This window comes from Rhea americana, unplaced genomic scaffold (genome assembly GCF_003343005.1).
Source record: "Rhea americana isolate MKP2758 unplaced genomic scaffold, rheAme1 scaffold_35, whole genome shotgun sequence".
In the NCBI taxonomy this organism is placed as follows: domain Eukaryota; kingdom Metazoa; phylum Chordata; class Aves; order Rheiformes; family Rheidae; genus Rhea; species Rhea americana.
The window spans coordinates 2,318,517-2,333,039 of record NW_028186479.1 but is presented as its reverse complement, the minus strand read 5'-3'; the positions used below and the strand labels follow the sequence as shown (position 1 = coordinate 2,333,039).

General features: G+C 36.7%; 1 protein-coding gene across 11 annotated transcripts in view; it reads right to left on the bottom strand.

The window, feature by feature from the left end:
* Positions 1-487: 487 nt before the first annotated feature.
* Positions 488-14,523, bottom strand: part of RBMS3 (RNA binding motif single stranded interacting protein 3) — a 697,064-nt gene continuing 683,028 nt past the window's right edge. For 7 of the 11 annotated variants that reach the window (XM_085311789.1, XM_085311785.1, XM_085311786.1 and 4 more), the window contains 3 exons: positions 9,709-9,789; positions 7,045-7,172; positions 6,429-6,504 (listed from right to left, as the gene is read on the bottom strand). In XM_085311789.1, the coding sequence (XP_085167915.1) occupies positions 6,456-6,504; positions 7,045-7,172; positions 9,709-9,789 (258 nt within the window). In that variant the 3' untranslated portion in view covers positions 6,429-6,455. Of the gene's footprint in view, positions 3,396-6,428; positions 6,505-7,040; positions 7,173-9,708; positions 9,790-14,523 lie in introns of those variants that run through there. The other 4 variants (XM_085311791.1, XM_085311795.1, XM_085311796.1 and 1 more) reach the window with 2 other exon arrangements.

Below are 14,523 nucleotides of genomic sequence, written 5' to 3'. Positions count from 1 at the left end.
AAAAAAAAAAAAAAAAAAAAAAAACTCTAACCAGAACATAAAGAAAACCAGTTTCAGATTTCAGAAGCCACCAAGTCTTATGACAACACCCGTGCAGCAGGTGTGCTGCACTTTAACTGTTCTCATTTTTCTCATCTTTAACTTTTACAGGTAAGTTCCTGCTTTCTGAGCATTTCGTATGTTCCAAATAAGCTTTTTCTTACCTTATGACATATGACTGCTTACACTCAAGGCTCGTATTGTTTATAATTCATACACTTTCAAGTACCAGTTCATTGTTTTTTGAACTCAGTAAGATCATCAATTGTATTCAAGGGATCCATTTTCTTTCCTCTTCTTCATCTTCTTCCTCTGCTTCTTTCCTTTGTTTCTTTTAAACACTATTARACAGCATAGCATGGCAAAAAGAATKGAACAATTCTAACAAAATGCACTTGAAACACTTTAARGTGACAGGCATCATGATACTGTGTTTCCTGTCTGGCTTAATAAAAAACACTGAGATTGTTTAACTTTATTTGCTGAAAAAATAACAAAAATGTTTCTGAATGTATAAATAAAGCAGCAGAGTTCTGAATAGAAACAAGAAGGTACCTCAGCATATTCATCAGCCACATGGTAGCTACCTTGTAGCCTCATTGTTGATAGTAAATGAGACTTTTTGTGTCACATTATAACTAACACAGAAACGAAATGTGTTTATTTCATATTTAAGTGAATTGTGCCTGGGGGTATCTCCATTTGTACAAACAATTCAGAGAGACACAGAGTGTGTGTTGAAAGGAAGAAAATAAGGCTAGATTGATTTTTTCCCCCATATTCCCTCCAAAGAAAGAGGGAACCTTTATCCAAGGACAAAATTAAGTGCCACTCTCAAAAAGCAATGAGTAATGAGACAGCATGTAAAACAGAAAGAAAAAGAAATTTTTTCTAAAGTAAAAATTCGTTGTGGATGTTGTTCTTTTACTTTGGCATCATCTGTTTTTCAGAAGTGATGGATATCGACAACTACTTTGGAAAAAGCAGCAGTGTTTCCACTTCTGAAAACCAGGCCCTATTCCTACAGTGAATTTGTACTTGAACACCCATTTCTCTCTTTTATATGTTGCATATCTAGCAGCCATTTACCTGGGAAACCCCCTCCCCCCATCCCATGTTAAAAAATACAATCCTGTTCTATCAATTTAAAAAAATAATTGTTTTTCTCCCCCTAAAAGTCAGGTTATGGAAACACAGAGCTCTTTTAGAATTGGGTGGCTGAATCAGATTGATCCAATATACATACGTTATWATTTATTTATTTTTAATGGATACCCTGTCTCTAATGCACCACAATAAACGTGATGAAGCTTCCTCTCTCTTCTGGATGGAGGAAAGTTTAAAGGTGTTTGGTTTAATTTTTTATATATAGATACATATGTATGTATGTATATGTTTAAATGCTGCTTCCGACTTGCTTCTCACCTTTCTGTTTTTTCGTGTGTTTGGAAAAAGTAAGGATCATAAGGATCATAATCAGGATTTCTCTGTGGAAAATAACTGTCACTCCTAAAAAGGGTTTCAGTGGATTCAATTTAGTTAGTGTCTTTTTGCCTAATTCGTGATTGTCAGCCAACATATTAAGACAACAGAAATCATAGCAGAGAAGAATAACTTTTAACTTCCTACCTGCATGAAAATACTATCATGTCATTTTCAACATTTCTGTTTGTGTGGGAGAGCTAAAATGAGAACAAAGATCAAGGTTGCTTTCTGTTGCATCTAACTGGCAATTCAAATGCATCACTGAAAAACCAATGCAGAATTAAGGTGGCTATGCATGCTGGACGATGACAAAGACTGAGGTGAAGAAATGAATCTGCAGTATGTTGGAATTCAGAAGGAAGACTGTTGTTTCAGTAGAAATACCAAAGATCAGGCAATTTAACAGAAAAACTCATCAAAATTAAAGCCCACCTGGATAGGTTAGTTGGTAACCCACTCCCCTTTGCTTTGTGATGTTCTCCAAAGCACACCATCAACAAGCTTCTAGTACCAACTATTCTGAAATTTCCATATAAACATATGCAGTATGTAAAACACCAGTGGAAGATAGTTTAAACAAAAAAAAAAGTAAGAACTGGTCCGGCCATGTAGGTAAAAAAAAAAAAAAAAAAAAAAAAAAAAAGAAAAGAAAGAAAAAACGAAAAAGAAAAAAACCTCTATCTTCTGGACTGCGTTAGGGTGTCACTTCATCTTTGGTATAAAATAGGCCATCCATAGGCTGCATTTGTTCACAACTAGGAAAGACTACAGAAATTGTCAACAATTTCTTCTATCTATTGCTTTTTTTGCACTTTTTTGACCATAAGCTCCTATCTACTTAAGTTTTTTTTAATGCTCTTAAGCTAGGTTTTTGCAATGTGACAAGCAAAGCAGACTAAAAACTTCTTAAAGCTCATAAAAAAGACTGCAGATAAAAAGCACTAATGCTTTTGCTAGCGATCACGCTTTGTAAATAAAAAAATCTGCATTCTGCAAGAAAAAAAACCCTGCATTCTCTATAATGCAGCAAGTTTTTTTCTCAATTCAATAACTTTACTGTAAAATGCTTTAGCCTTCTAGAATTTTTTCTGTCAACACTTAAGACAAAGTTCATAAAAGTCCCAGCATTTTTCCAATCCTTTCAGTTGCCACAGTTCCTTTATCATCAACTTTTCTTCAAAAGAAGAAAATCATTTTCTTTTAAACTGTACAGTTTATTTTTTGTTCACCCCAAAAACTCAGTCTATTAAACTTCTGCACCAGCACCGGTGTGAGCAGTTTCAATTCATTCTCGGGTTTTCTAACAAGACGTTGACAGCTTGCCTTGAGAGCTTTTGACGTCCTTAAAATTAAGGCAATTAAGATTCAAGATAAACCTTACCTAAACATTTCTTAAAAAAAAGAACAAAAACCCAAAGAACCAAAAAACCCAATCTAGATTTAAAACAAGAAGAAAAATAAAATGAGAGAAAAAGAGTAGCTTAATTTTTGAGGAAGACAATTGGTTTTCATCTCAACTTGCTCCCTCTTGACATCATCAGTTTTTCTGTTAAAAAAAAAAAAATCTAGCTACACCTCCAGATAAATTCTGAATTCAAATGTTCGTCCAGATGAAATGTCAACCCAGCGTTTTTCCTCTGGGTTTTTCCTTTAGTTAAAAAAAAAATTATAGCAAAAATAAAACTGTCAGACTACATGACGGAACCATTTGCACAGCACATAAAAACACTGTTTTGTTTTCGTTGGGAAAGGTAGAAAAAAAAAGCATTCATTTGACGCCTGTGCAAACTGGAAGCCAACTTCTTGTTCAGTGAAGTTTCTCCATTCAAGGCAAAGATTTCAGACCGACATTCTTCAGTCCTGTTTATTGTCTGTAAAAACAATTGAATTAAAGTGGTCATTAAGTCAAAACAACTTTGAAATAGGCTCTTCTCCTTTTTTTCCACCCAATTCCTTTAAAATTTATCCAAGCTAAACTAACTTTGCAGCTGTTTAAATATGATACCACCACTAAGCTGAAAATAGGCAGAAATGGGGAACTCCTGCTTTGGAGATGTTAACACATTCTAAGCAGATGAATTCACTCTTGTTAATACTATGCTTAATGGACAATCTAACTACACTGAAATGAGATGAATACGTGGCTTAACACTGTGTAAATATTTCAAGAGYAATAGAATAAGAGACCGAATATTTTCATAATATTAAGTGGCACTATTTATTTTGGATACTAATAATAAAATGAAGGATAAAATTACAATAAAAGGATACATCCAATTTGCTAGTAAGAACACAATTTCTGATGGCAAGAACAGTTGGACTGTAGAGCAGTTTGCTTAATGAGCCAGGTATGGCTAACTCCATAAAAACATTCAATATTATATTAATTACAAAAATATTAATTTTTGAATATACAATGTCAAATGTTTTCTCAAACTTGCATGTTTGAGAAAAATAAGTTTCAAAAAATCTTCTTCCAACTCATGCTCAACACAAGAAAAGCCAACACTTTTCTTCTAATGCAAGAATAATTTGCTYTTCTTATTTTTAGATTTATTTTAATATTAGGAGTTAAACTGTGAAGAATCTTGATGGCATTAAGCATTCACCACAGAACTTATTTCTCCAGAACAGTAAACATAACACTATTTCAATTTGAAACATTAAATTTGCCAAAGAACTTTTTCATTGTATGAAGCATTACAATGAACATTTTGAACCTAACAACTGCTTTATATGGAAGAAAGATTTATGTATTTTCTTAGCATTTTCTAAAGCAGTTTTCTATGCATAACTTTCAGTAGGACTACTCAAATCGGACTGCTCACCTCCCAAGATTTTACTGCCCCTCTGAGTACAGTGGGCACCATATGCGTGAAAGACTGTTTCCATCAGAGGGTCACAGCATGCATTCTTTAACCTGGCATTGAGTTTGCCCACAAATGGCTCCAGAAAAATTTAATTCTTCCCACATTTAAAAGCAGAGCACTCTGTCCAGCAGATAGGTTTGTTTAGGGGTGAGAGAGTGGAATTTCTGGGAGGAAAGAGGTCCATTTAACTCCATTTTAAAGATTTCACACACTTGTATGTGTAAAATTAAAGACTTGCAAGGGAAAGAGGCATTAAAATAATTGAGGCAATTTCCTCACAGAGTCAGAAACAGAGGACTGTTTCTGCTGTATTGTTCCACTTCCAGAAGTCAAGTGTTTGACCTGAAATAACATTTTTGAATATCCCTGGGTGGGATCCTCCATTACAGCAGCCAGCATGTTAAATAAAAGAATGTGTATGCTGACTAAAAAAGTGGATTCTTTCTAAGTTTTGTGGTTTATTTTTACATTCACAGGGAGTACAAAATCCATATACCACTCAGTTAATTCTGAGTAGTTCTCCCTCCTTTGTTGCCTGAAATTTCATGACTGTAGCAAGGAAAATAAATACAGTCGAATACACTGTTGTAACTTATCTCCTGCTTGAGCAACTCCTATGAAACCATTTTACAGCGTTTGTCCTTTCCTTTGCCTATATAGGATAAAAATCATTGTCTGGTCACGTTAATGTCCTCTCCATTGCTTTGAAAATAGCTGTTTTATATAGCGCATGGTGCTTGCTATTGATAAATGTGCTCTTAGGAAGAGCAGATTAATAAAATGATATTTTAATTTAAAAAATCTTTATTTGTTTTTATATTAATGGTTACTGAAATAATCGGGAATAGGACTTTTTTTAAGAGAAACTGTACATAATTTTGTTTCTATAGCCTGTTAAACTTCGCATTTCTGCTCACAACTGGCAGACAGAAAAGAGGGCACATTTCAGAAAGAAAAACTGGAATAATCATAATAAAAAATCTGTAGTGGATCTGCCTATGTGATTAAAAAAAGAAAGAAATTCCTCTGATTATTAATGTCAATGTCATTAGACCAGTATCCATCATTACAACAAAGCAGCAGCCGACAAGGAAAGATGAGGGATCTCATCCTGAGAGGTGGGGAAATTCACCACACTAGCAAGAAACGCAGTACTCATTTCAGTAAAAATCTGCAATATAGTTTCATGTGGGAAAAATGTCAGGATCAACTGCTCACAGCTCCCTTATGAGGGCTTCTGAAAATATGGCTTTCTGCTTTGATGCTTAAGTGAAAGAGAACTGGAACTTGGGAATGGTCAGATCCAAATCCCTTCAGAATGCAATCATAAAATCAAATGAACAACATGTTATTGTCRCATATACTTTTTCTGCATGTTCTATTATGTAAGTATTTTGCTATTTTTTATAGGCATTAGAGAGATTGATGGCTAGAAGGGGTGCACACACATAAAATCTGTCTCCAAAACAGAATACTGGATGCATCAACAAAACACTTGTGATCAACTGCTTATATAATATACATATRTGAACAAATACAGGAGTGACATAAGAAGTAGCGAGGTCCGTGTTATGCTGGTCAAAAAGAGCCAACTGTGTGATCTGACGCCATTTGTTATTCATCCGTTAGACAAACAAATGTATTTTAAACTTTCAGAGGTCAAGAAAATAAGTAAAACAACTGACAGAATGGTTTAATTCTAACCTTTTCTATGCCAGCTCATCTCTTATGCCTTTTGCACTATAAGTACTATGTTATGATGTATTGATTGATATATCTAACATATGACTATYTGTCTACCCATTTCCCATGATGAAAACTGTGTAATTCTCTTTTCACAGTAGCGCTGACATTCAATGTACATCTATTAGAAAGGATTGGATTYGGGGTACCGCACAATTCCTAAAATCTGTCCAACTTGGAGCAGTCCTTGTGAGTATTCTGTCACCTGCCTAAGTAATGTTGCCTTCGTGAGGACCAATTCTAGTATGACAAAGGAAGGGAGTGGTTGAAGACTACTCTGGAGATGAAGGGTCTCTTTAGATGTTCTATACCCAGCTATCAGATCTTGAGTTGTCCAAGGTATTCCATGGGAAGCAAATAAAGCGAGCTGAGAACAGGAGAGAGAAAGAATAGTTCTTTTTCCCCTCCCTTTTGTAATCCCTTCATCCATTCCCAGTTCCTGCCCACTCAATGTCTACACAGCACCAGTTGTGCACACTCACTGAATACCAAGTTAGTGCAATTTCTACTGCTTCACTAGCCATACTTTCAGAAATTACCCTTTAGATATGTTACATTTTTGCCTGCATTTTCACCACTGTAGAATTCAGGCCCTCATTATAACCTCTGCCACCAGATGCCAGTTTAGCCCAGCATGATCATTGCTAATGCATTTGTTGAGATCCTTCAGAGTCCAGAATAAGCAGAAGACATTTAGAGYGCATATTGTTGCAGGCAGGAACTCAAAGACAACTTGCCAAAGTGAGGCCATCAGCCAAAACCTTCTATAATTACACTGCTGTTTATTCAGAAGTCTTACGAACTTAATGAAGCTACTCTGAATTTTATTGTTGAAATGGAGAGCAGAATTTGGCCCAGTGTATTCAAGAGACATATCCTTCACGTCACAAAACGTATGTCTACTTACTTAGACTGTTGGTAAGAATATGCAGGCGCATGTTCACTGGATGTTTCCACTGTCATCTGTTGCTGTTGACCACTGGCTTCCTGTGATGAAGATGCTACTGTCTGTGGAGAAGTATCAGCAACAACACCCTAGGGAAGCAAATAAGAACAGGAAAAACTTACTAATTTTCTCATATCAGTGAATTCCAAGRAGGAGTTCAGCACCAGCTCACCATTCCTGTATTTCTCTAGATGTACCACATGGCTGAAAGAGTTTGAGATAGCAGAACCACATGCTAACACAACACACTCCATCAGTTTAAGGAGAGAGCTAATATAGCAGTGAGAGGCTTCCTTTTTATACAGATACCTGCAGTACTTTGCTGTCACAGGCAGCAGTGGAAAATACCTGCATGTCTGAGGACAGTTCCCTACCCATTCAAAGCCAAAGGCAAAACTCCTACTGACTTCAGTGGAGCCTGGATTTTACCCCTTATCTTTTTATTACAACATATGTATGGCTCTTCTGATCTCACTTACCTTCACCAATTTCACAGTGACTTTGCATTTATTTTGCCTGATTTGCAGTGTGCTAAGGGGAGAATCCAGCCCCATCGCTCTCTGTTTTATTACATATCATACAGAATTCTAGCCTTCTTAGAAAAGTACTGCACTCACATGTAAACACTTTTTATGTATATTCTCTTTTAAAAATAAATTTACTTCACACTTAAATTTTTTACCTCTTAGGTCAAAGCTCCAATGAAGCTTTGTTTTCATGTATAGATTTGTAAAAAAAGTTAAATAATAGTCCATTACGTATGAATTTAATATTATGTACTATTTCTTACCCTATTCAGATAATCTGATTTATATTATTATTAAGTATTTTTGCAGGCTTTCCAAGTAAGCTGCATTTTATTTCCTTTTGTTGCATGTTTGGTGTGTTGGCCATATTAATAATGCTAGCAAGTCTCTTCTGGGAACACAACTGATTACTATATTGCACACAACAGAGCCAGAAGAGGGAGCACAAAGCACTTGCTTTGTTTTCATTTAAGCCCTATGTAAACAACAGGTAATTTATTTTAAATTATCTACGAAGAAGCATCAGTTTCATTTTTGAGAAATGTAAATGAAAATAGATATCTCTGCATATTTATTGCTTAACAGATTGCTAGTACTATCTTTTTTCTGTCTACTTCCTTTTCTTTACCCTTCTGACATTGTCTATCTTATCTTGCAAGTGTAAGCTCTCTGGGGCACAGACCATATTTTTGGTCTCTGCTGGCAGAGCATCTAGCACACTCAAGTCTGCGTTCATAATGCTACATAAATRCAGATTAACAATAACAATAATCATCATCACTGGATCAGAGCAAGACAGGCTATATATTAAGATAATTAATTTTTAAGTACTATACCATCTTACTTTATCAGGCATGAATATACAAGTGGGTAATGGTGAGGAGGGCTCAGGAATGATTAACCCACTTTCTTATTGGCACTGGCCAGCACAGCATRCAGCTGCACACCTGTGTGAGTCACTCTCCTTTCTATTCCGCCATCTCCTTTTAATTTGGATTTGCATCTGCCCAGTTGGATACCTAAGAAAGGCTATTCAAAATAGGCAGACGTGGTCCATTTGTAACCAATGTTTAGGGCAAAACTATTGCTATATATCCAAGCAAAAAAGACTAAAACATCACCAGCTCAGTATGACAAAACAGTAGCAGCCTTTCCAGCTGGAACTCATTTGGGAATCTTGGTAATTGCAGAGAACCAGGAGAAACTGGGATGAGTCCACTTGACTGCTGGTGGAGCCATGCCAACACCACTGCTAACATAGCATCCTCAAAGCACAGAGTAGTAATAACATTGACTCCAAAGCCAACACTGCTGAAGATAAAAGTACTGAGAGCCCAGCACCCCTCATGTTATCCCAGAGTAGGCGAGAAGCTATTAATGACAGAGGGTAGCATCAAAGAGAAGCACACGCTGAAAAGGAACGCCAAGCCTCCCTCCTCTTGCTCTGCTCAGCTGCCCTTAAGAAGCTGCACTGTGGTGGAGGCCGAGCTGACACTCTCCCAGCAGCTTGTGGTCTACAGGGTTGAGTAAATACTTACTCATTAGACAGTCATCAGCAAGACTCAGCCCCAAGGAGGGAGGGAGCGAATCCTTCCTCAAGGATGAAAAAATACTTAGTCAGTGCAGCATCCTCCATGTCTGTATATACAAGAGGAAGGTTTCCATTGCTCAATCACTKTTCTGGTGGCTAAATGTTATAGCAATTACCTATATTTGCTAAGGATTGCATCAAATCTTCTTGCAGCCTTCTCTTCTTGGAATTGCTTTTGGGTTCATGGTTTGCTTGTTGGGTTTCTTTTCCTGCCTTTTCCCATCTCCCTCCCAAATACATGGGGAAAAAATAATCATAATCACCAATGTTTTATTCCATGTCCTACTGTACAGTAAAACAAATGCAAAACAAGAGCACTTGCAAATTATCAAAATAAATAAATAAAGGAGAGAAAAGAAAGAGAGGAAGAACATGCAGGCCTAATTTTAAAAGCAGGAAGTGTACCATTCCATAAAGTGACTTTAGCCCCCTTTCAAACAACAGGTACAACGAGGCATGAGTTGTGCTGCCCTTTCACTCTGTGTTCACGGATGGAGTTAAACTTACTTCAATAGGGACAGCTGTTGGAGGCACAGGAGTGTACTGGGGAATGTAGGTCCCTTGCATAGGTGCAGCAGCAGTCATGTACTGGAACAAATCAAAGGCAAATTAATATTAGAAAACCACAATTAAGCTGCATAAAGTGTGATAGAAACATGATACTTTCAATTTCCTGTACAGAGTTTGTTGGTTAGGGTATACTCTTTAAATTAATTAGTATATTTCTTTTAAWTAATGACTTTAGTGCAGGTAGCCTATTAGCTATTAAAAATCGTAATTCTGAACATCAGAGTGAGTATTCACATCTGAATGTAGGCAACAGCAAGAGATCTTTCTGGCAGACTCAGATGATTGTATTATTTTTCACCTACTTTTTCAAAGCAAGAGACTCCTATTTGTACTTACAAATAAAATACAAAAGAGCATGATAGCAGCATATATATAGTGTTTGCAGATACAAAAAAAGTCTGAATGATCATCTGGAATCTTTTAATGATATCTACAAAACATCATTAAGTATGAAATTTGAGATTTCTTCCACTCTATATATAACCCTATAAATAAGAGCAATGGAGTTTACAGGGATACAAAGTTCAGGGGAGCTGGAACCAAGACAGGAAAAAGGCAGGAGGAGGCAGAGATTTCTGAGAGTGTCTCCTTTTGTACACAGAAACCCTAAATAGATTTTTACAGATCATTCTTAATATCCAGAGATTTTATCTAAGCATCTAGAAACCTCTTCGAATTATTATTATAAAATGCACAGTATTAACTTCTCGATTTTCTCTCCCAAGCACCGTAAGAAACTTTTTTTAATTTTTGAGTGGATGTAGATTTTGCCATTGGTACAGCACTAATCGCTTTACATACAGCACTTCCTAAAAAACTCCTCAGCTGAATACAACAGATTGTTCAAATCTTCAAATAAAGTAGCGATATTAAGTTGTCAGATCTATATGTACTTTTCCTTCTACAATCCAGTCCTAACTGTATGTCTTCACTGACAAGAATCTCAGAATGTGCTCAATCCCACGACTGACTATATGACACTTCCACTACATGTTATCTTCAAAGACATGCCGAAGATCTGAATCTACCCAGAATGTATTTGATGAATTTTAAAATGAGTTAAATATAGCTTGGCTTCCTGGCAGAGCTAGGGAGGGCTTGCAACATTTTATTCTGCTGTTTATAGTAAAATTTACATATAAAGCACTCTCTCACCTCAATTTTAAAATAACTGGACAGTTTGATATGCCTGTCACAAACATGTATTATGAAATTGCAAAGTGGGGTGCAGAATCTGCTGCAATGCTGGAGAAAGGGCTAAGGGAATGAGAATGGTATATTTAACAATCTCAGCACTAAATTCTGAAGCTTCCATTCCAGAAAAAGAAAAAGAAAAAGAAAAAAGAAAAAAAAAAAAAAAAAAAGGAATGCCTAAATGAAATTGTTTTCTATAGAAAAAAGCTAGTAAGGAACACAAGGAGGACAGAATGTAAACTTGCATTTTAAGTAGCATATTGTGCTGAAAACCACTACAATATCCTTGCTGAAGTTCACAGCATTTTCTTTAACTTGGGCAAAGAGAGATCGGAGYGCCCCCAGTGTATGTGTGCTTGTATCAGGCCACGACTTTCTGCAGCTCCTTTTTCTTCTTCAGAAAGAGAATTGAATTCAATAGTTTTTTATGAATGCTAAGCCACCAAAGACATTAGCCCAACTATCCCTATTGTACTCGATACAGTAGGGCTATTCTCCTGCCTCAAGGATTAGGAACTAATGAGACTGTTACAGCAGGGTGTTCCAGAACTGCTTCCGTTTCATTCAGTCTCCTCTGTTGTGTTGCCATCACATGTCGGGATGACATCTGCTGTGTAGCATTGTTCTAAATGTGTCAATATTTAACATCAACCCGAAGCACTCACTCTCATAGCTCTGCAAAGATTTACAAGGGGGTTTCAATACTTACCCAAGCTAGTTTCTCCTAAAGGAATATATATCTCTTTAATTAAAAGCATTAATTTAAAGAACAAAGTAGCCTCGTTCAACTTTGATTTCCTCAGACTTCTTCCCTGAATCCAGCAGATGATCRGTATACACTCAGACTCCTAAGATGTAATTGGCTGCTATTCTTTTAGCTTACGCAAACACATACAAATTTTATTATGCAGACATCAAGTTCTGAGATTTAGAAGAAAACTGAACCTTTTGTATCTGACCTGCTCAGGACCGCCTGGAATGCTAAGCTGAGGCACTCTGCAGTGACACAGCTGCAGGTGGACCAGAGGTCCAGCAGAAGCACATAGTCTTCATATGGATTCCCATCTGCTTCAGGAAACTAATTTAAGTTAGAAGCAGGCAGATGACAAACACAGAAGACATCTCTGTTAGAAGACTGTCACTGAGATTTATCTTCTCTGTGAACCAAACTTACTAAAGGCAAGCTGTGTGTCCATATGTATGTATGAAAGAGACCCTCACATGCTTAACTTAGAAGTAATCATTTAATTCTACTAAATATTAGTATTGTAAGCACTGAAATGAGAGAATTTGAAAAATCCAAGTCCATTCTTTCTTTGTCACACATTTCCATTAGGATTAAAAATTCTTGAGTTAGAATGTGATTGTCATTCAACAAACTATGCACAAGGCAGAAGAAAAGATTGCTCATTCTTCCACAACTGTACAGCTTTGTCGGTCTAAAAGTTGAAGCTGCTTATTTCTGACAGTAAAATGAATAGTGACTCTACAGGCACAGATRACAGATCTGGTGGGTAAAAAGGGCCTTGTTTGGTACTCTGACCCTTAAAAGCTGGTAATTTCTACTAGGGAGAAAAAAAGAAACATTGCTGGTGGTGCTGGTGCTCTTAATTTGTTTCTACACTGCTTTTATTTTCTTCATAAGTAAACAGAGTGCATGTTCTCAACACTGCCAATGTGCAGTATTCTAAAATAAATAAATGCTTTACAATGCTTGACTGCTTAATTTTGGATTTCACTTATCAGGGCATCAATTTAGGTTATATAAAAAATCAGATATTTTGCTCACACCTTATTCTAATGTGATTTTTGCTTCTATATTTTGGAAAATGCTTAAAGTATGTGAAAAAATATAGCTAGAAATGAAAGAGTAGTAATATACACTTACACTTCTGCTGCCCTGTGACAAGCACCCTACATGACTACAAAGAGTTAAATGAAAGGAGGTATCAAATGGAGGAGAAGGTGGGGTGACAGGGAGAAAATGAAACTGGAAGGATAATGTTTAATTCAGAGAGCAACATCAGTTCTTTTCAGATCTGTGAACAGTGGGGTATCCCAGCCTGGCTCCAAGCAAGACATTTCTGGAGCCTGCAGTGAACACTAAATCCATAAAGGCAGCAGCCAGTAGGAAGGAAAAAAAGAGGGATGGCAGCTGCCTCTACCTGACAGAGTAAGCAGGCTGCAGTAAGATAATCCATTTTTCCCATCAAAGGTGGAGTTGAAAGACCTGAAGGGAATCTGCATGAGCTTTTACGTAAAGACTAAGGTACAGCTAATGTCCACTTATTTACCCTAGCAAGTTTCTGGTCTGCTATTCTTTGGCCCAAGTTAATTGAGACTCAGCAAGCTTTAAAGAACAGCTGCAAAGCACAGCAAACACCTCTGAAACCAGCTATTTGGTACTGCATTTGAACGGAGACAGCACCTGCAAGACCATTTAGTTTAAACCATCAGAAGACTTTGGCGACATGCTTTGTTCGAATTCTGAAGGTCTTTAAAAGATATTATTAAAACCCACCCTAAAGTACAATTCTATTTATAGGCCTAGTTGCCTATAAAGTAGCACAGCTGTGATTAGAAGAAGACCACTTGATATATGAATTAATTGTCTTGGCCACCATGAGTATCATGGGATTTTACAGAATGATTACAGTGTAAATCAGGAAGAATTTATATAATATGGTATTATATAATATACATGTTTGAGGTAGATTTGGAAACCTGGAACAATCCTTATTCAGATAAGCAGCCTTACTACGGACAAGATTCAGAGAAGCAGCCTTACTATGTACAAGCGGCAACGAGCAAGGAATAAATGTTCAARAAAAGGCCTTCTATAAAGCAGTGTAAAAATTGTCTGTAGCACATAGAATCAGTAAGGTTGGAAGGGACCTCTGGAGATCATCTAGTCCAACCTTCAAGCAAGTGGCCCGTACGGGGATCGAACCCRTGACCTTGGCATTATTAGCATCATACTCTAACGAATTGAGCTAAACCTGACCCCCAAAATGCTGCTTTCTTGCTCTGTTTTTATATAAATGTATATCTACTGCAAGATTTAAAGATCGCTTTTCTTATTTCATCAACCTACATGGTCCTGAGAAGCACACAGACTTTTCAGTCAYGGTCAGAGCCAAATTGCAGAATACTGGTATATGCTGGTCAGTGTTTACACCACAGCAGCCTGCTGAAGAAGATTAAATGGGACTCCTTGTATGAGTAAAAGCTAACCCATGTGTATTAAATGAGCAAGGATTCCACAGTCTGGTCTTTAGTGACTATTTGTGGTTTCGTATCACTGCATGTGCTCTAGTATAGTGATAATGACTTAGCCTTTTAGGATTCTCAGAACTAATGCCAGAGTTTGTTGGGTTTTTTTTTTTTTTTAACCATCTGAGAAGTCTAGACACTGCATCACTAACAGAATTATGTGAAAACATTTGCATTGCTGGAAAACTGAAGGAAATGACACTGTTGCTGGATTTGTTTTTATCACCTTTTTTTTCATGAAGGAAACCTCCCCTCCTACTTTCAAATCTCTTCCCTTGAAAAGAA